Here is a 20579-nt window from a genome sequence, read left to right as displayed (position 1 = left end):
CTTCCAGAGGATTCTACACTAAGCCATAATAGATCTCTCATGTCAGAGCTCGCCGTCGATCTTTGCTTCATCCACCCAACCTCTGATATGAGGAGAAAGACGTTACAGAAAGAATGAAATGCTATGAAAATCGGCAACAAGTAATAAATTCACCTCTAATGATCATAGTTAAGACATTAAGACATGATTATAGATTCTACGATGGAATGAAAGACCATATCAACCCTGCTTTTCGGTGACAAAGATAGGGAGTGTAAGTATTTGAACAGTGTGTGTGTGTTTGTGAGCGTTAATGTGTTTGAACGTGTGTCAAGAGAGAGAGGGACGTGAGGAAAAGGAGGCAAACGGTTGAAGGCAGGCAGAGCCCAGAGACACACCCTCCACCACGCTCACACTTCATTGTTTTGTTTTCCCCCCCACCCACCCTGCTCAGGCAGCGTCCCCACCCCCGCCCCCCCCCCCTTTCCCCGGCTCCTCTACCAACAGGCTCTGCCGCCGCTTTCGCCCCCTTTTTAACCCCCGCCTCCTCTCCCGGCCCCGCCCTCTCTCGGAAGCCCCTCTACCGCTCACTGCTCATCCTCCCCAAACACATCGTTCTGTTTGCGTTTCATGTTCTCAAAGTCAAAGTCGCTCCCAGTCATACGTTTGTAGATGTCCTTGATGTCGTTGCAGGTGGTCTCGAAGTGAGTGGTGGCATCGTAGGAACTTGAGGCAAAGATCTGGGAAAGATGAAAGTTTATTGTCATTGTCATATATGTTAGAAGCAGTGGAACGAAAAAGCTCAGGCTAACTCCCTACAATGCACAATAGATGTGCAATTAAACACAAGAATGTACATACACACACAACCGTAGATATGGGGCAAACAATATATAATAAATAAAGATTTTACATACAATATATATATATACATAATTCAAAATACCACCCTGATGTTAACTAAGTGAATAAGTGAGGGTTGTGTCCCTAAAAACAATTGCTTTTTATAGTTTCAATGTTGTTGGAAAAGAAATTCTCTCACCTGGCTCTCAGTACCATCATCTGTGGGCTCATAAAGGTCACTAATAGCCACAAACCTGTAAAAAAAATCCCACATAGTTTCAATAAACTTCCACTGTAATTCATCACACAGGCTCACACACACATTTTTTCTATCATATAAATCCATGAATGATGGCGGTGACAGTTAAATGCGGGACTGACTTTTGGTCGATGGGCTCCAGCAGCTCCAGGGCCGGCTCGATCTCAGCTTCTGGCTCGCTGGTTTCCACTGTGGTGCTGACGATGGCGATGTACTTCCCCTGGGCAGCCACGTTGTGAGCATAGGAGATCATGCACACGTAGATGTCTGGAGAATGGACAAAAGGGTTAAGAGGAGGAAAAAGTTAAGTCAGTGAAAGTATACACTGCTAGTAAGTTATGACTGGTGTATAATATGGAATCTCTTGAGTACAAGCTGTTGTTGTTAACTATGATACAGCTAATAGGGAACATTCTGATATGAGGACGCTGCTGTAATTCAAGCCTGTTTTTCTAAAAAGGACAAACTGAAGAAGTATTTTTAGTCAGGCTTTAATATCAAAACCATTAAATATAACAGAAAAAGGCATTTTTGTGCCATGTCTAAGATCTAAAAGCTTATCAAATTGCATTTTAGCATTTCGCTGACAATGATCCTCACCTGAGTTGCGGTTAACCTGATTCTGAGGAATGATGATCTGGCAGGAGTTGGCGTCATTAGTGTTTTTTATGGGGTGGCTGAGGATGCAGATCACACGGATCACCTGACCCGCCTTACGGACACGGTCCGGGATGTAGCTGGGGTCACAGATGAGCTGCTTACAACGAGCCACCTGCAGCAGCAACGAGACAGCGATGTGCATTATGTATATTTAAGATTTACTTTCTTATCCCTTCTGGATGTGCTTCTGATAGTTAATACTACTAAACTGAATAAATTGCCTGAGCAGCCTTTGTGGATATGTAATACCCATGAAAGAGCTGCAACAATTAGTTAATTCATTAATTTGTGGATTAACAAAAAATTAATTGGTCACTAGTTTGATAATTCTGGACTGTTGCTCGGACAAAATAAGATATTTAAAAACTTCACCTTTGATTCTGGGAAATAATAATGTGCATTTTCATTATTTTCTGACAAAATAAGTGACAGATTCATTGATAATGAAAATAATTGTCAGTTGCAGACCTATTCCACTCTAATGTTTATTATGGCAACGTTGAATTTGCATGTAATCAGCAAGGCCGTACCTCGCCCTCAGACTTCACTCCAATCACATGACCGCCTTCCATCACTATCTCATCCACTGGTTTGTTCAGCATGTAGGTTCCTCCGTAGATTGCACTCAATCTAAGGTGACATGCAAATAAGAACTGTTAAATCATAGAGTGGATTTGTATTTCTTTATTTACTATCGAAGACAAATATTGAAGATAATTTTCTATAAAAAAATGAACAAAAATGATTAAAACACCTGGCGAATCCCTGTGGCAGCTCTCCCAGACCGTACAGTGGGTAGAGGTAAGGGCTCTTCCCATACCGTGCCAGCGATTCACTGTACAGTTTGATACGATTGATAGTGTCCAAACAGGGCACATCAAGGTAGCTGAGAAAGTGAGAGAAAATGACAAAGGAACATAAATATAAACAGGAATAATTAAGCACAGAAATAATGTGATATATCTAATTCTGCATGTATTCACAGCCAAAAATATGATCCTGATCTACAAATATTTATGTGAAAACAAAAAGCTACTCATTGCTGAGTTGTCAATTTATTAGACATCAGGTAGTAAATAACTCACCCACGTTAAAGCATATATTCCTCAATAATTAATTACATGTTAAAATTTTAAATACAGCTGTAAAGTTCAGAAAAACAACGTTATCAAAGACTTGATAGGAGGTTATGGATAACATTATGGTGTCCTTCGCTGTTCTTACTCATCTGTCCTGTAGAGCGCCAGGGCGTGGCCAGTGAAGTCAATGACATCCTGGCCGAGGTCAAACTTCTTGTAAACATCCCTCATCGTTGTGGTTTTGGGGTCCACGCCCTCAAAGGTCTTGGGGTCATTCTCATCAAAGTTAGCCACAAAGACTAAGAACTTCCTAAACCTTCGCTTCTCGAACATTCCCATCAGATCTGGAGAGACAGACAAAGGATTGATGCTGTGATACCTTCCTGATTACCTTAATGTGATTTAATTACTGTCCTTTAGATATCTTCGCTTACAAATTGTGATGCGACATATTTGAGGGGCTTACTTGAAGCTAGTGCCTCGGTCTCGGTTGACGGCACCTTGTAGATCTTTCCTCCTTTGTAGACAAAGCTTCCCTCCACGACCTTAAAGTCCAGGTACCGTGTCACTTCTGTGTATAGCAGCATCTTCACAAGCTGACCTGCGATCACATGGACGAACATGTATTTCATCTTAATATCTGTCATCAACCTTTAACAAAGCACACATTCTGCCTTGACAGTATTAAGATAGAGAATAAAACTCGATCTGCGTATAAGTAGTCTAATTAGTTCATTCTTTATTCCTGGGCCTTATCAGTTATACTAATAATTATCCTGAGAATATGACGCCAGAAAGTTATTAGTTATATATGTGGGACTGACCATTGGCCATGAGAAACTTGGGGATGAGGTCAACGTTCCAGTCCCTTCCTCTGCCCATTGATTCAGGCGGACTATCTGGAAGACTGAAGCGCTTGTACAGCTGAGGAAAAGGACAGGAGGGTCAACAACGTGCTGTGAAGCAGGAGTCTACATAGCTCACAGAATCTAAAGCATGATGGAGGATAAGGCATTTAGCGCATGCAGACAGTAAAAACAGCAGCTGGTGCACCGTGGCACTGGAGGTAAAATGAGATGTACTGGGGGACATAAAATATATTGATTGCTTTTATGTTACCTCCTCCAGGGGGGTGATGGAAGAGCTCTCCCCACCATAGTAAGGGTTCCTGTCCATGTGCAGAACCTTTTTCCCATTCACAGACATGATCCCGGACAGGATGCATTCCTGCGCAAAACAAGATTTAATAACGGACATCAATAACATAACATCACATTAAACTCGGAAATGAATGGACACAAAATACAAATGACTTAGGAAAGATGTCTCTCGGGAGGAAAGAGAGAGACGTGAATGCAAGTTATGAGGTTTTGACAGACGGCTGCAGGGAGGACAGAAGGAACGTAGTGCGCATGCGCCAAAGGATCGTTTCACCTATGTATCTACTGGAATAATAATAATCATTATTGTTATCATTAAAATAATAATGTGCATTTGAAAGAAAGATACAAGAAAGATATTATCACACCAGAAAATACTAAATATTACAGAGATGGATTTAAAAATGAATATTAGATGCATTTTTTTATAAAACTGCCTAAATGTCGACTTTTTAAATGCGAATGCTGTGCAACACTGTGCAAGATCACGATTGAGATCACATTACATGTATCAGGCCCATTCGTGCCGCATAGGGTGTGATAAAGTGAAGGGAAATGCGGCGAGAGTAGCAGCAGTGAAAGGCTCAGTCATTGAATAAAAGCCGTGCTCAGGCCTGCGCCAACCTCAGGATGGAGGCCTGTCTATGCAAAGAGGACCGTCACACAGTGTGGGGTTACGCCTAAAAGATGCTACAGGGTGTAACACAACACTGAGCCGGCTGCGAGAATTAAAAAAAAAATCTTTCCTGGAGCATTATTTGCTTCCTATGATGCACAGGCAGGTCGACAGGTGCATTTGGAGACATTTCTGAAGCGCATCTCTTGTCACAATTTAATAATGTCACAAACACACAAGGAGCCTTTCACTCCTGGGCTCGGACAGAAGGTAAAGGGGCCTAATTGTCCGCCTTAAAAAATCCTTTTGAGAGGTCACACAATCAGTGTCTGTGCAGAGCAAATGAAGCTTGACTACTTACTGTGAGTCCGGTGCCCAAAACGATCACATCATATTCCTCATCCATGTTGTATCACCGCCTCTCCCGTCTCGCCCTCTTTTTGCCTTGAGAAATGAAGGGTATTGAAGGAAAGAATGCCAGTGAGTCCAAAAACCGGGAATCGGTTCCGTCTCTCAGCCCAAGCGCTTTAAACGGCTCGTTCAAAGTTAGATATTATTTATTAATCATTAGGCATTAATGACCAATGGAATAAACTGTCCACACTGTCACCGGCGAGGACGACCAAAGATGGCCCTGATCGTGGAGCACTCTAGAACAATGTCGTTGCGCGTCGGCAAATAGTGCGCATCCTCCTCTCTTCCCATCTTGCCACACAATGGACTCTTAACTGCTGTGTGTATTAGGAAACCCTGCTGCAAGCAGGCTTTATCGAGCGATTATGCACATGTTCCGTTTGGTTTTAGAGTTTGGCTTGTAGTTTAACATTTTTTTTGACATTTTTAATAGCCTTTTTATGCAAGTCTGTGTGTTCTCTATTCTCTTTTCTATCCTTCCTTTCCAGTTGTAGGCGCAGCGTTGCGTGGATGCAGGCAGTGTATCCCTCCGCCACCACAGCTGTGTGGATGGGAGTTGCTTTCACTGACTGACTGAACCACGTAGGCCTTTCAAACAGAAAAAAACTGTCAAACTATTGACATGCATGGTTTTTTTTTATTTTTATATTTTTTTAGCTTGTTTCTTTCTGTTTTATAATGTTTATTCATGATTCACACGTGGACGATGAGATGATGACACAAAAGAAGTAGTGAAATGAAATTTAAGAGTATCAGCACCATGGACAGTTGCCAGGTGTAGCTGGCATTCATAGTTCAGCCGCATTAAACACATCACGTCTGTTTACGGCACTTTCCGGTTTATTATTGCACAACTGCATTTTAATGTCATAGCACCAAATGTTCTGCTGAGAACCGCGATGAAGTATATTCCTACTAACATTTACAGGCATTACAGCAACAGGAAACAGTCGTTATCTTTATCCAGACAGGCAGAAGTTAAACTCATTCTTGAGTTTTGGACCAGAACAAAAAGTGGGCAAAACTGCGGCCCGTGGCTCTGCTGAAAGGCCGATGATGCGGGCAGGGCAGGCTGCGTGAAAGAAGCAGGAAGTCCTTTCTTTAGCTCGGCTGACTGCACATGACTGTCAGCTGGTCTGCGTCACGTGACCAGAGCTTTGCGGAAAAACTAAACGAAAATGGCAGGCTCGAGGAGCTCGAGTCAAGTGCGATTAATGGCTTTTATTGGCGTTTTGTTCGCCCTTTTCGCTACGGGGAGCTCCACCGCTCAAGTGCCACTTCTAATATGGTCCAGTGACGGGTAATATGTCGATTTAATTTCTTATTTGTCATGAAAGACTCACTTTAATAGTCATCGCTGGCCAGCTGTCTGCCATGCTAATGCTAACACTTTTAGCTAACTGGGTTTCTACTTTTATCCAGATAAAACTAGTTGGTCGATCTAGCTTAAATTAATAGGCTAAAGTCTAAAATTAAAATATCTGGTGATTGTTTTGACTGAAAACGGACTGTTTTCTCGGTTGCTTTGGTGCTGTCGTCGAATGAAAAATTCTCAAAACACTGAGATTCTCAAATCTAGTTCATTTTCTCACTGCAGTAAATTGATTTATTTTGCTTTCACACATAATTCAAATGATCCCGTGATGCAGTGAGTTAAATTGTGATAAAAATGGATTTCACTGCTTTTCTAACGACCGTGACTATCGTCATGCTCAATTATCACTTGCAAAATATTTTTATCTGCAGCCATATCCTGCCAAACATATCTAACACATTGTAAGTAATCAGGTAGTGTTATTTATCTAAGTGTAAACTAAAGTAATATTGTTACTGAAATGCATTTACACTACAGTTGGTGGAATTTTATACAGGCAGTTTGTAAATATAGAGACATCAAACAGAGCAACGGCTGTGAAAGTTTGGTGGTTTGGTCAAAGGAAGAGGGCAACAAAGACTGCGGGTAAATCACAGCCACAACTAGGGGAGGGTTACACCATGCTTACAGATTGTGGTGTCTTTCAAATGCATATATACACACTTAAGTCAGTTATATAAGTGCTGGCGTATATAAGATCATACATACCATAGACATATATCACTTGTGGTGGCCAGACACCACAACTCACAAGATTTTTTTTGTATGGAGGCATTTGTCTTCATCATACAATGTTATGGAAGCTTTATTTTTTGTGTTATGTAGGGCTGCAACTAACAATTATTTTCATCGTTGATTAATCTGCAGATTATTTTCTCGATTAATCGATTGTATTATCTGTAAAATGTCAGGAAATAGTGAAAAATAGCTGTTATAATTTCCCAAGGTCAAAGGTGACATCTTTATATGTCTTGTTTTGTTGGACCAGTAGTCCAAAACCCCCCAAAAAATCAGATTACCATCATGTTTGGCTAAGAAAAGTATTAAATTACCACATTTGAGAAGCTGAATCCAGCAGATATTAGGAAAAAAATTATGAAAACGATTATTTGATTATCCAAATAGTTTTTAATTCATTTCTGCCAGTTGACAAACTAATTAACTGACTAATTGTTGCTGCTCCAGTATTTTACACTGTTATTCTAACTGAGATTACAGTAGAAGTACAAGATGCACACTAACAGTAAAAAATGTCATGTAAACCCTTAGTGAAACTGGTGCTTCTGACAGGAGTTTTGATGTCAACTGGATGTGGAGGATATTTAACTTGACTTATCAAATAAAGTGCTGCACATAGTACAAACCAACGTGATGTTGTACTTGATGTTCTGAGAACTGCAGCAGTGTTTCATATAACATGCGGAAGCAATCGAGAAAAACTATATTCAGTATCACAGTTTATTTCTCTTTTCCATGCATGTTTAGTTTACCACCACTGGCCTCATCTTCAGCTGGTCACATCACGTCAAAGGACCAGTTGACTGCCTACCTCACCTCTGCCTTTGGCTCCGGCCCCCACACCGTGCTGCTGTTTCTACAAGACAAGGTCAGTCTCTCAGACATGAAAACTACATCCCTGCTCTGTGGCAGTTAAGATTTTACACTGAATTTAATAGATTTCACCATTCATCTGTTAGAAAGAAAGGAAGAAACCATGTTGAGTAAAAGAGGGTAGTAGTGAGTCATGTGTAGCCGCACTTCAGTCCATGTGACACTTTAGTTCAGTATTCTCATTCTGGTGTGACAATGAGCTTTGGCATTACTTCCCATTTCGCTGTTCCTCTGTAACACATTCATCACTCAGGTCTGTTGAGACTGATAAATGGGATAGAGTTTTTGTTTTATACTTCTATTTCATAGTTTCAAGATACTTATCTGTTTCCACTTTTCTGTTGATGAATATTTTATCGTCCTCGTTTGTGTCCAGCTGAGCAAAGATGACTTCACAGTCTACGGTGGAGCTTTTGGAAACAAGCAGGATAGCGCCTTTCAAAACCTTGAGGTACGTTTTATAACTGACACGCGAGTCTTAAATGATGATGATTTATTTTGTCAGACCGGTAGGACTGATGATTCACACCTCTCGCTCCCCTCCAGGCCGCGCTGCAGTCTTCTTCCTCGTCGGTGACGCTCCCGGCTTTAGAGTGGTCGAGCTCCACGGCCATCCTGTCTCTGCTGCAGGAGAAGCTCGGTGTGTCGCCTTTGCTCGTAGACGCCGACACTCTGTCGCATCTCAGCATCAACACATCCGCCAGCAATCTGCTGCTCATCAATCTTCCTTATTGCACTGGGTGAGACTTTTTGTGCTCTGCGGCGTATCAGAGAATGGAAGTATCATCTTTATTTTTAAATATGTGAAAACTAACATTTTGTTAATTGTTTTTATAGGTCGCAAAAGTCTTGCAAGGAAGTCCTACATGACAATGGTAAGTTTGAACTGTTAAGGCATTTTAAAGTATAAAAAATATTGTTGTAATCATGGACAGATTTGTGACATGTTTATATGTAACTCAAGCGTATTTTGCTTCCAACAGATGAAACCATCGGGAAAGTTCTGAATATGATGAAAGCCAAAAATGTCCCGTACACGGCGATATACACAGGACTCCAGCCATCACGAGTAAGATATTATAATTAACCATAGAACTGACCGTGTAATAACCATATACAGTAAGACTTCAAACACACACACTCTGTTTTACTGGATGTCATAGAAGGATATAAAGCATTTTGATATTCATTTTTGATAATTCATCTTTTGCAGGTGATTTCAGAGACTTCTGTGTCTAACCAGCCTGTGGGCCGCTCCTTGCTCCAAGCAGCTGAAACAACTGTCAAACCACCGATCATGTTCAATATGTCCGGTAGCACTTGCATAATGCTCTGGGCTCAGAATCTCAGTATCAGCACCAATAGCACTTGGGTGGACCTTGCTACACAAACACCTTCCCTGTCAGGATCCATGTGTAACACCAGTAACTCACTGTGAGAAAGCTTTTCCTTATTCAGTAGAAAATGTACAGCATGCAAGTGTCATTGAAAGTAGGGAAGTTATTTTAAATGTTTTCTTCTTTTCTCTCTGTAGGCTTATCCTCAGTTATTCTTCAGGTATTACTCTGAGGTAAGACAATCAATTGTTTATTTAGTACAAAGTTTGATGTAGCTAGAGCCAGCAGCTGGTTAGCTTAGCTTAGCATAGAGACTGGAAATAGGGGGAAAATGTTAGCATGGCTCTCTTGGCCAGACGCAGTGACTCCCACAAGTCGCTGAAGTCACTTTGCTGGGGCCAAGAAATAATCCAGCACATAATCCATAAAACCACAACATGTTGTTTTTACACTTTGGTTTATGTACAGATTAAATGAAAGAGATATAGCATGTTAATTTGTGAGCTTTAGAGTTGCTGGTAGACAGATTTAGTTATGTTTGGACAGAGCAAAGCTAGCTAGCCAGCTGCTGGCTGCAGCTTAATATTTAACCTACAGATATACAGAGAGCAGTATCGATCATCTCAAAATGTCAAACTATTTCTCTTATAATTTGTTTAATCTCCAATAAGGCTAAATCACTGGTTCAGACCCTGCAGAATTGTAGTATTATTGTATTAAATATTTCATTAGTACAAGTGTGCCAAGGTAGTGCCATGTACTGCTGTCTTTTTTGATCCTACCACTAGGAGAAGCCAAAGTCCAAAATGTTCAAATTCTAGACAGGGTTGTAATGAAGTGAACAATTAAGCCATAGAATAATTAATAATAATAGTAGCTATTTGTCACAATACTAGCTATGAATTCTAGTCTTTACACACTGATACGCCGTCATTAAGATACTCAGCACCCTTCTTTTCTTGATCTCCAGGTTTGCCATGAGTCAGCGCTTGTATCCCGTGTCTGCACGGAACTGGTTCACCCTGGACTCTGTGGAGCTACAGTTTGGCGGTCAGACCGCGTCTTTCATCGGGAGCCGCGGCATCTACGCCCCGGCGGAGTATTCCTTCCACTGCCAGTCGGTCAACAGCTTCCAAGATGCTCTGCTAGTGCCAAACAACACCAACCAAAACACAACACAGTGGAGGCTCAATTTTGTTGACTTCCAGGTACAATTACAGCGCTTTATGTTCCATTCCTGCAACAATGCATCAAGTACTGTTTTCATGGGGAGTTTTTGTTCATAATCAGGTGCAGCACTGCTCGGTCATTGAATGCTTTCCTGTTTTTTCCTTTTTTTAACGATACAGATTCAAGGCTTCGGTTTGTCCAACGGAACAAATTTCTCCTACGCCAGCGACTGTGCAGGCTTCTTCACCCCAGGGATCTGGATGGGGCTGCTGACTTCTCTGCTCATGTTGTATATTTTCGTGTACGGTCTGCACATGATCATGCAGCTCAACACCATGGATCGATTCGACGACCCCAAAGGTCCGTCGATTTCAGTGCCTCAAACGGAGTGAAACGCTCCCAAAACACACACACACTCCTCATTCCTTCAGTGCCTCCCAGGAGAAGCCTCCTCGTCATCTTTGGTTTTGCAACACTTCGGCCTTCTTCCTTTTAAGATATTTGTCAAGGCACATCACCCTTTCCTCTGGTATTCTATCCTGCAGTTTTCTTTCCTGAATCCTCCCACAGCTGTCTTCGGAATACTGTTTTTCTCGCAAGGCATATTCCATTTTCATCTCCCTACATTTGCAAGTGCCAAAACGGATACACCTTTTAATATCTGAGTTGAATTTTGAGTGCATGTGTGAAAAGAGTTCATGTCTTTTGTGCCACGGTTTGTCAAACACAGTGGATATTTTTCTTAAAATAAATTGCACTCTTGCCAGAGAATGCCTTCCGTGCCAAGGTGAATGTGATTGCTGGATGCTGTAGGACCGTTTCAGACCTCAGTTCTTGACTTTTTAATTTCTCCAAACTCAACTGTAATTTTAAGACTACTGGTAATGAAAGAAGTGCCTGTATATAAAGAGCTGATTTGTGACTGTGTTCTGAAATATTGCTGTTTTGGAGTTGCCTAATAGAAGTACGCTAATACTTTATGTTGACTTAAGTTCTGTTCACATTTCTCACGGTTCAATCAATACATAAGTGCTACCACTGCAACCCAATGTTTTCCTAACTTATTTATATGTATAAAAAGAATAACCTGCCTTTTGAAAGTTTACTTCAGGTTCATCAACATACATGGCAGTGATTCGGTTCTGCTTTTGTCAAACTTATTGATGTACAATTGCCACGACATGTCTTTAGTTGCAAATAAAGATATCTTTAAACTACGATTAAATCATGTTGTTTAAAGTCCCCCTCCGCTCAAAAATGTGTTCTGCTTTTTGTTACTTCAGTTGGATGTTAGAGTTTCACTGTGCAGGATGATGTAGGTGCAGAGTTTGACACTTGAAGGCTGTTTTCACACATTCGTCTGCTGAAGGGGGAAAGTTCCTGTAAGTTTAAGAGGTGTAGGTACCAGCATTATTTTTGACATCACAACTAGTTTGGAAGCCAATCGTGTGCAAATTACACAATTGTGATATGAAAACAGGAAGCCTCCAGTGCATATACACTGAGATGGACTTTTCAGTGAAGTTGGAGACATCTTGTATCCAGCTGTTTTGGATTTCTTTATTTAGGGAGAAAGAGTGGATGTAATTTTAAGAATTTTAGGTTAATAGAACTTTTTAGTCGTAAAAAAAACAATTCAAAGCAGAGTATTTTTATATATCTCTAAAACATGGGAGGATCTGAAGAGGATCTTTAATGTTTTGAATGCAAACACAGTACACTGAAACCGATTCCCTTCATTTTTTTTATGTTAAAATTAAATTAATTCACCTATTGACTGATTGAATCAATGTTTTTATTAATGAGTTTTAAGGAGATAGTTAATGGACTAATAAGGGGTTAAAACACAAGAAAAACACCTATTTATACCTAAAAATGCCTTGAATTTCAAATTAAAGAGACAATTCAGGAGTTTTGGTTCATTTTAATGGATACTTTATCCTTTAAATCCTGACTCTAATGGACAGATTAAAGGATCTCTTGCTAATCCTTGTTTCGTTGTGGCAATCTTGAAAGCAACAAGTAAACGCAATCAACCTGCATATAACTAATAAATGAGCTCGGTTGCCATGGTTACGTCGAGTCAAAACACTCTAAAGGCACGTAGACAGAGACGCAGCTAAACGTGTGCAAGCGAGACTTTTACTTGTCGTTCAGTTTCCATTGCTTCACGGGTTGTTTCCAAGATGTCAGCAGCTCCAGTTCAGAGACTATTTTTTGGCAGCACTCAGGAGAGGAGACTCTTTCCCCTCCATTATGCGCCAGACCGGCTAGGAAACCAAATGTCACGACAGGAAGCGCCACATGTCGGCCCTGGCTGCTATGACAACCATGAGGTTTGTCTCTTAATAAGACAGTATCTGTGTTAGCTATGGGGAGAAGGTGATTTACAGATCATTTATGCAGCATGTTATTGTCCATGACCACCTGTTGTCACAGAGATCAATGTGTGTCAAACCATAATTCTTTGTTTACTCATTATATGACATGAGGCCTTGGTTAAACTTTTCCATTTCCTTCACAGTTTGGCACCATTATGTATAATTCAAAGAAGACACCGGGGAGTAAGAAAGGATATGGGCTTTCTGCAAGGACTGCAGCACGCTTTCCTCCCTGTAGCAATGTAAATGCACTCACACATCATCAACACATTTACCACAGTTACCCAATCAATCATCCACATTTAAATAGTCTGACAACCTTTTCACATGCTTAAAGGATAAGTTCTCATTTTTTCAAGTTTGTCTTGAAACAATTACCAGGTACCAATATTAAACTCTTGCTAATACTGACCATGAAAAGATCCCTTCCATGTGTGTTTACAATGTAAGTGATTGGGGACAAAATCCACAATCTTTGTTGTGTGCAAAAATGCTTTTAAAAGTTTATCTGAAGCTTATATGAGGCTTCAGCAGTCTGAGTTAGTCATATAAAGTGGATATCTGCTACATTTACAGTCTTCTTACCATCAAATCTTTGTGTTTCCTTGTTGAGCTGTGGTGGAAGTATAGTAACAAAAAGAGGGACTTTGGCATTAAATAAAGACTGTAATGTTGAAATATATCTACTTAATTTGACTCATTTGGACAGCTGAAGCTTCATATTCAGATAAACTTTCAACATTTTTGCACAAAGGGAGGACTGTGGATTTTGGCCACCATCACTTCCATTGAAAATGCATTAAGAAGGGATCTTATAATGGCCAGTATGAACAAAACAAATGACTACAGCAGGAAAAAACAGTTTCAATGTTCATTAGGGCACCTGACTGTTATGTTGCATTATGGGAGCTGTAGGATCCAGGGTTATTGGGCGCTTGAACCTTTTCTGTCTCTGCAGCTTTGAGTCTTGTTCACATCTGTCTCTTGTGAGCCCCCAACTTTATGGAAGTGCAACACTAAATCGCCGTAATACACCTTTAACAAGTCTGATCAAAGCATGTCTTTATAATCTCTATCATCAGACAGCGACTCCTTCACCACAGCATTACCAGCAGATTCAAAGCTGGTCCACAGTCTCCCCTCCTAGCAAAATACCTTTCAACTCAAACACACAACGGTTCAAAACCATGTCACGTACAGCTGAGGACAGCCCAGGGTGAGACACAGACACACACACACACGCACGCACGCAGCTCAAATGTAGCCGTGCTGCACTGAGCTGATGAATGTTATTTTGTGAAGCAGCCCTGGGACCTACACTCATGACACAGTGACAAACAGGAAAGTGAGCTGGCCGATGTGCTTTGGCAGCCCGGACTGGTCCAGACTGCCTCAACTGGAGAAGAGGTCACTCGGGGTGAAGGTGGGTAAAGCAAAGCCCAGGCAGGACTTAATCTCTCCGTGTATTAAAACCAATGGAGAGAGGCAGCTGGTTCAAACCCATATCCATTTTCAAGCTAAAACAAATGATACCAGATTAACAAAAAATAGAATATTTTCTTCTGACTTTGTAAAAAACTACAGCAACTCCTCCCTTGGTGCCAAAAACTGGGCACACTCATTTGATTAACATGACAAAATATGGAAATGATCATAAAACATTGTTATTATACCAGATAAGGAAATATGTTCTATATGTTGTAGGAACTAAACATGAACAAACATTCCTTTAGTTTGCCAAAAAGTTATTCAGACAAAGAAATGTGCAGTATGTTTTCCTACATAGTGACCATCTTTATGTTTGGAGCCAATTGAATGTCTTGTAAACAAACTGTTATAAAATTCCAACAACAGAAATCCAAGTAGATTATTAGATATGAAGCTTATTAAAAATCCTTTGTATTTAACTGTGTTTTAGAGCTGTGATAAGACCCCAAACTGAATTACAGTAATGTCCCATTTTCTGAAATATGGCATCAGTTTAAAATCACAGAGGAAATTTTAAAAATGTGTCATGAAGTCATGAAGTATCGAGGTATGTTAAGTATGTTTTTAGAGATGTTACAGAGGTCCGGTGAATTCCAAGAACTTTACTGCTGGTTTTGTTTTTCTTACACATGATCTTATTCAACATGGCTCGTTTGATGTGGCCATAAAAACGTTTAGAGTCGTTACGTTGCTCTCGATCCTGTATCCTGCACAACATGTACATATTTACACACAGCTGTTGCTAAAAAGCACGATTTCCCTCAAGGGATTTCCTTTCGGTGGGATAAATTCATAACGTGTCCTGTTATATGGAGCAACATCTGATGCTCATTTGGTTTTTTTTTCTCTCTTCAGCTAAACAATGACAAGGAATTCCTGAAGCAGAGGAGCAGACTGGCCTATCTAAGTTTGTACTATTAACCCTAAAGCTCTGGATGAAAACCCACCATGACACATGAACATGTCTATGTCTTATCATTTTTCTGAACTCTTACTGTCACTAAAACAACGGCAGAAACACTTTTATGTACTGAACTAAAACTGTTAAGAAATGTTGCTTAACCTCAACAAATTTTAAAAAAGAAACTTATTTTTCTTTATTCACAAAATGACGAGATTCCTGTGTGGTTTGTATATTACAATATGATGTTACTTACAAAATGATATCTCACACATTTTAAACAAGTGAGTGCTTGCTGACAAAAATGACAAAAAAGAGTTATCTTCAATAGAAGTCAGTCGGTGTGCCAAAGTGAACGGCAGTGCTGGTTCCAGCATGGAGGAAAAAGCAGCCTCTGGTTCCCGCCTCACACAGCGGGCTTCAACACCGGGCTGCTGCTCCTCTCTCTGTGGAGGGAATCACTGACCGGACTGCTCAAAGCACCAACCGCCGTGGCAAATGTGAGTCTGTTGGGTCCGGAGGGTCCCGGCTCATTTCTTCCTCCTCACTTTGGGTTTCTTGACCGGCCGGAGGTACGGGTTGTCGATCATGTTGTCTTCGTTGGCTTTCGCAGAGGGAACGACGCCACTGGGAGGAAGCATGGAGTTCTCTTTGTCGGCTCCTGGATCATCCTGAAGGACGGAAACAGAAACCGAGATGGATGTGAGAAATTGTTATAAGACACTCACGTTTAAAGGAATAGTTTAATAGACATTTTGGCAGAGATGCTTTCTTTTTTGCTGAGAGTTGGGTGAGAAGATCGATAACACTCATGTCTGTGGAGAGTGTTATCAATCTTCTCATCTAACTCGAGAAGAAAGTGAATAAGTGTATATCCCCAAAATGTCCAACTATTCCTTTAAGTTCAACCAAGTCTCAAAGATTGAAAAAACAAACAAACATGAAAATTGACCTTGAGCATTTAAAAAGGCAAATAGGATTCTTTAAACTCAGATTTACTTACGTACGACACCTGAGAGTGAAATGCTTACATATCAAGCGTACTCTCACTACTTAATTTGGATTTGGTTGAAAAAATTCCCACGTACAGATTGCAAAAGCCCTGTTATGGACATCTACAGTGGATTTGAGCGCCTGGTCATATAAATCTAAAAAAAAATTGTTGCACATGTACTGAAACAAAGACTCCTTCTCTAAACCTCATTGGTGCTACCGACTGTTGTTGCCAAATACTAAAGTCCAACTTTGAAATGCCGCTGTTGTGGTAATAAAAACTGGATTAACCTTTCACCTGCGGTAGTTTCTGATAATCTCCAACAGGTATTCTTTCTCTGCCACTCCACATAGTAATAAACTCAGATCGGCCCTTAGATGGTCACAGTCAGACAGACGTCTTTAAACTGAGAAATCTGACTCACAGTGATGTTGTTTCCTGCTGTGTTCTCGCTGTCTGTCTGGTCGTCCTGCTCAGATGAGTCCGTTTCTTCCAGAGTCTGCAGTTCCAGCTCTGAGGGCAGGAGGGCGCTGAGATATGGGATGGTGGTCGGCCGTGCTGCGATCACTGAAAAACACAGTGGCAGGGATTAGAACTCATGCTCTCAGTAGCATAACAGACATGCAGGCGTACATGCATCTAATAATCTTTGAAATACAGGTTAGCTTGGTCAGAGTCACTCACATGGGAAGGCAGTGATGTCGTCTTTGAAGAGGCTCTGCGTCTCTCCGGTCTTGGCCATGAAGCGTGTGAGTGCTCGCTCCACGTCTCTCCTCTGACTGGCTGCTTTCTCTCTCACCACCTGGTAGTCTGACACAGGCTCCCTGAACGTCTGCAGAATGGAAAACACACTTCACTATCAAAGGGAATTGGTAATACAAAAAAATTACATTATTCCAGGTTTTGTTTGAGGACCTTTATAAAGACTGTGACTCACAGGTGTTTTGATGTAGGTGTGAGGGTCGGGGAACTCTGGGAAGTGGCTGGGGATGTGAGACGGATGTGTGCGTTTCTGTCCGGCCGACAGTGCTCTGGGAGTCACGGGGGGGTTCGTTACTGGAGCTGGAATTCATAAAGAAGTTCACACTATGTTATGAAGGTAATTTTTCTGTTATCATATTTAAATCAATGTAAAACAAAGACTACCATAATCAATTTCATTCCAACAGTGGAGAGTAGAACGCCTACTTACGTGCAGTTATAACCATCCTCTGTGATCTCTTGGCATAGACAGGCAGAGTATCAACATTGAAACCTGCAGAGACACAAACAGATTCAATTATGTCAGTTTTATTACATCATCTTAGCTATCTATAATTAAATGTTGGTGTCCTCCAGGACTTACCCATTTCAATGAGTGTGACCACTGTGTCCGACAGGGTTGGGACACTTCTGGCTGTGTGTTCACAATAAGATTTGGCACTGCGACCTATTTCTGTTATATCTGAAAAAGGGACAAAACATTGTGTTTTAGACAAGTTTCTACTGATGGACAACTTGCAAATATAATTAAAAGATGGGTCATAAATAAGATGAGATTTCAATTCAGTTTGCAAGAACCACCAACACATAAACTTTATCATACTTTTTAGTATCTATATACATCATTAAATTAAGAAGTGAAGGAAAACAATAATGATTATAGGTAGTAGCATAGCAGTAGGCGAGTCACTATAAAGATTTAGAGCTGTGAAAAGAGGCTGCAAAGTTCAGATATAAATAAGAGAATAAATGAAACATAAATGTTACACAGCAGGAACCATAATGCTAAATGGTGTTCACAAGGATCCAGCTATGTCTATAAACAAAGAAGATTTGCATGAAAACATTTGAGCAGATTCCCAGGAAGTTCAACAGAGGATCTCCATCCCTCTACTGACATGATTACTACAGATCTGCAACCTGTAGTAATCATGTCAGTAGAGGGATGTTCAAATTAAAACATGTCACACAACTCTTCATCCAGTGCCTTAAAATACCTCAGACATCACTCTGATGAATGTGACATGTTTTAATTTTGATAACACCAAAATATTCAGATATGCAGCTCTTGAAATGGATGCGGGCACATCCTCCAGTAGATGGAGGCTTCACTTTAGGGTTTTAACGTACAGCTCTGCATCATCTCGGTGAGTGTTTCCACTGCTGCCTTCTCTGCACTGTCGAAGCCACACTCTGTCAGCAGGGCACTCACTACCACCTGCAGGGTGCGGCGTCGAGCCTGGTGGTAGTTCTCTGCTGGGCTGGTGGATGCTTTACCACCACTGGAGCGCTGGGAAAACACACAAAAAAATACAACAGAATTGTTATTAATGATCCTAATGAGGAAAGTGGCTCATCATAGCAGGAATCAAACAAAATAATACTGAGTGCTGAAGATACTAACCCCTTAAAACAACCAAATAAATGAAGTCTATTAAAATTTTAACACAGTTTCGCCATCTTAGTTGACAGACTTGACTTAGAGGTATGAGACACATGTGCACAAACATTAGCAGGCAGAGAGACACGCAGAAATGCATCCAGGCTTGCATATTTCTTATAAATTGCATGCTATTCACATTATCAGTAGGTAAAGGCGTTGTTGAGTATGTACAGAAATGTGCCCACAACGTGTAAATAAATTTCACTGTTGCACATTACCTGACAGATACATGTAGCTAATACACATTAGCTAGCATCATTTCGAAATGAATTCAAACGAGTAAAATTAAGTAATTTTACTAAATAAACGTTAACGTAGCTGACCGTATAGTCCGCAGCGAAGTGCAGCAGGTTCATACTTGGTTAAACAGTTATTTTAAGTTTTTGTTTCTCTTGAGACGAGTGTCCAGACTGGTCTGATTTCTTAAGCTAACAGCTAGGTTAGCTAAAAACCGTCGCATGACGATGAGTATAAAAACATTTTCTCACCCCTCCTGCATTCAGTGAACCTCCCGATACCACTGCAGGGTCCGCCATCCGTAATTATTTGGACTCTCGCTCGTTTGATAATACTGATTTATACTGACAGAAACGTTATTTGTCCGACGACCGTTTAGCCGCCGTTAGTAAACACGGTGTGACTATATGACGTATTTCCGGAGGTGGAATTATCCGTCACCAGTTTTACTGCTGCCCTCCAGTGGTTGGATATGGAATTACAGCTGTTACATTTTCAACGTGTCAATAATACTGTATTTACTGCCCACCAAATAAAGGCTTGTTGGAGGTGATGGAGCTAGAATACAGAATATAATGAGAGGTAAAGCAACACATGAATATTGCATGAGATATGCTTTTCCTCTCATTAGTAAATTAAACGGTAAAAGAGTGAAAGAGCGGTAGTATACCAAGCATTAATGTGTCACGTGATGCATGTTCCTTGAATCTATATTTTTCTCTTAAAGGATAGGTTCACAGCTTTTGAACTCTGTCTTAACACAGGTGAACAGGTGTCCATTTGAACTCTGAGAGAGGTTTTCCTCACTGTAATCATTCCTCCTGTTTATACTGGCTATTCAAAGATCCCCTGCAAATGTCAGTGTAAGTGATGAGGGCCAAAATCCACAGTGTGTCCACATAGTAATTTTCTGCAAAAATGCATATTAAAAGTTTATCTGAAGCTTATATGAGGCTTCAGCAGTCTGAGTTAGTCATATCAAGTGGATATCTGCCACATTTACAGTCTTTTTAGCATCAAATTCCCTCTTTGTGTTTCCTCAGACAGTGTTTCCCTTTTCAGCTGCGGTGGAAGTATAGTAACCAAATGAGGGACTTTGGCACTAATAACTGTAATTCTGAAAGATATCAACTTGATTTGACTCATTTGGACAGCTGAAGCTTCATATTAGCTTCAGATAAACTTTTAAATACAATTTTGCACAGAAGGAGGACTGTGGATTTTGTCCATCACTTAAAATTTAAATGCATTATGAAGGGATCTTCTAATGGTCAGTATGAACTGGAGGAATGATTATGGCAAGAAAAACTGTGTCAATGTTCATTTGGCTTGACTTGAACATTTTTGAACCTGTTCTTTAATATCCAAATTATTACTTATTATGACATCTATTTGACAAATGTCTTTGTGCACTATGCACAAAGGGCTATAATGTAAAATCATGTCCTGAATCAGTTACTATTTGAAAAATAGGTTTATTGGAGTGCAAAATGAGTTAAATCACACGCATTCCTCTCCACACACACTTATCACAAAGTTTCTGCTGCTCAGCAGCCAGACATCACTGTAACCTGCAGCTTTCACTTTATCTGCTTATCTTTTTCTCATCTGTCAAAAAGGGCAAATTGCACATTTAACTAAATCTGCAAT

General features: G+C 40.5%; 4 protein-coding genes across 4 annotated transcripts; 2 read left to right on the top strand and 2 right to left on the bottom strand.

The window, feature by feature from the left end:
- Positions 1–527: 527 nt before the first annotated feature.
- On the bottom strand, positions 528–5261 carry gdi1 (GDP dissociation inhibitor 1). Its single transcript, XM_042409919.1, has 11 exons — positions 4958–5261; positions 3940–4047; positions 3645–3744; positions 3287–3421; positions 2966–3164; positions 2496–2627; positions 2272–2371; positions 1682–1853; positions 1204–1348; positions 1022–1076; positions 528–719 (listed from the first exon to the last, which is right to left on the bottom strand). The coding sequence occupies exons 1-11, from the start codon at positions 5000–5002 to the stop codon at positions 567–569; spliced, it is 1344 nt and encodes a 447-aa protein (XP_042265853.1). The 5' UTR covers positions 5003–5261; the 3' UTR covers positions 528–566.
- Positions 5262–6096: 835 nt separating this feature from the next.
- Positions 6097–11720, top strand: atp6ap1b (ATPase H+ transporting accessory protein 1b). Its single transcript, XM_042409918.1, has 10 exons — positions 6097–6310; positions 7871–7991; positions 8373–8447; positions 8543–8736; positions 8834–8871; positions 8980–9065; positions 9210–9430; positions 9531–9566; positions 10304–10541; positions 10683–11720. Exons 1-10 carry the CDS (start codon positions 6189–6191, stop codon positions 10893–10895), a joined length of 1344 nt encoding a protein of 447 aa, XP_042265852.1. The 5' UTR covers positions 6097–6188; the 3' UTR covers positions 10896–11720.
- An 852-nt stretch (positions 11721–12572) lies between these two features.
- On the top strand, positions 12573–15328 carry LOC121895696 (protein pitchfork-like). Its single transcript, XM_042409108.1, has 5 exons — positions 12573–12839; positions 13028–13126; positions 13967–14100; positions 14190–14307; positions 15228–15328. Exons 1-5 carry the CDS (start codon positions 12690–12692, stop codon positions 15291–15293), a joined length of 567 nt encoding a protein of 188 aa, XP_042265042.1. The 5' UTR covers positions 12573–12689; the 3' UTR covers positions 15294–15328.
- Positions 15329–15448: 120 nt separating this feature from the next.
- On the bottom strand, positions 15449–19355 carry taf8 (TAF8 RNA polymerase II, TATA box binding protein (TBP)-associated factor). The gene is made up of 8 exons (XM_042409107.1): positions 19181–19355; positions 18380–18539; positions 17613–17711; positions 17460–17522; positions 17205–17329; positions 16952–17099; positions 16692–16834; positions 15449–15944 (listed from the first exon to the last, which is right to left on the bottom strand). The coding sequence occupies exons 1-8, from the start codon at positions 19226–19228 to the stop codon at positions 15804–15806; spliced, it is 927 nt and encodes a 308-aa protein (XP_042265041.1). The 5' UTR covers positions 19229–19355; the 3' UTR covers positions 15449–15803.
- Between the last annotated feature and the right edge of the window lie 1224 nt (positions 19356–20579).

The sequence above is a fragment of the Thunnus maccoyii genome, chromosome 4 (genome assembly GCF_910596095.1).
Source record: "Thunnus maccoyii chromosome 4, fThuMac1.1, whole genome shotgun sequence".
NCBI lineage: Eukaryota > Metazoa > Chordata > Actinopteri > Scombriformes > Scombridae > Thunnus > Thunnus maccoyii.
The sequence above is the reverse complement of the archived record's forward strand: the minus strand, read 5'-3'. Positions and strand labels throughout refer to the sequence as shown.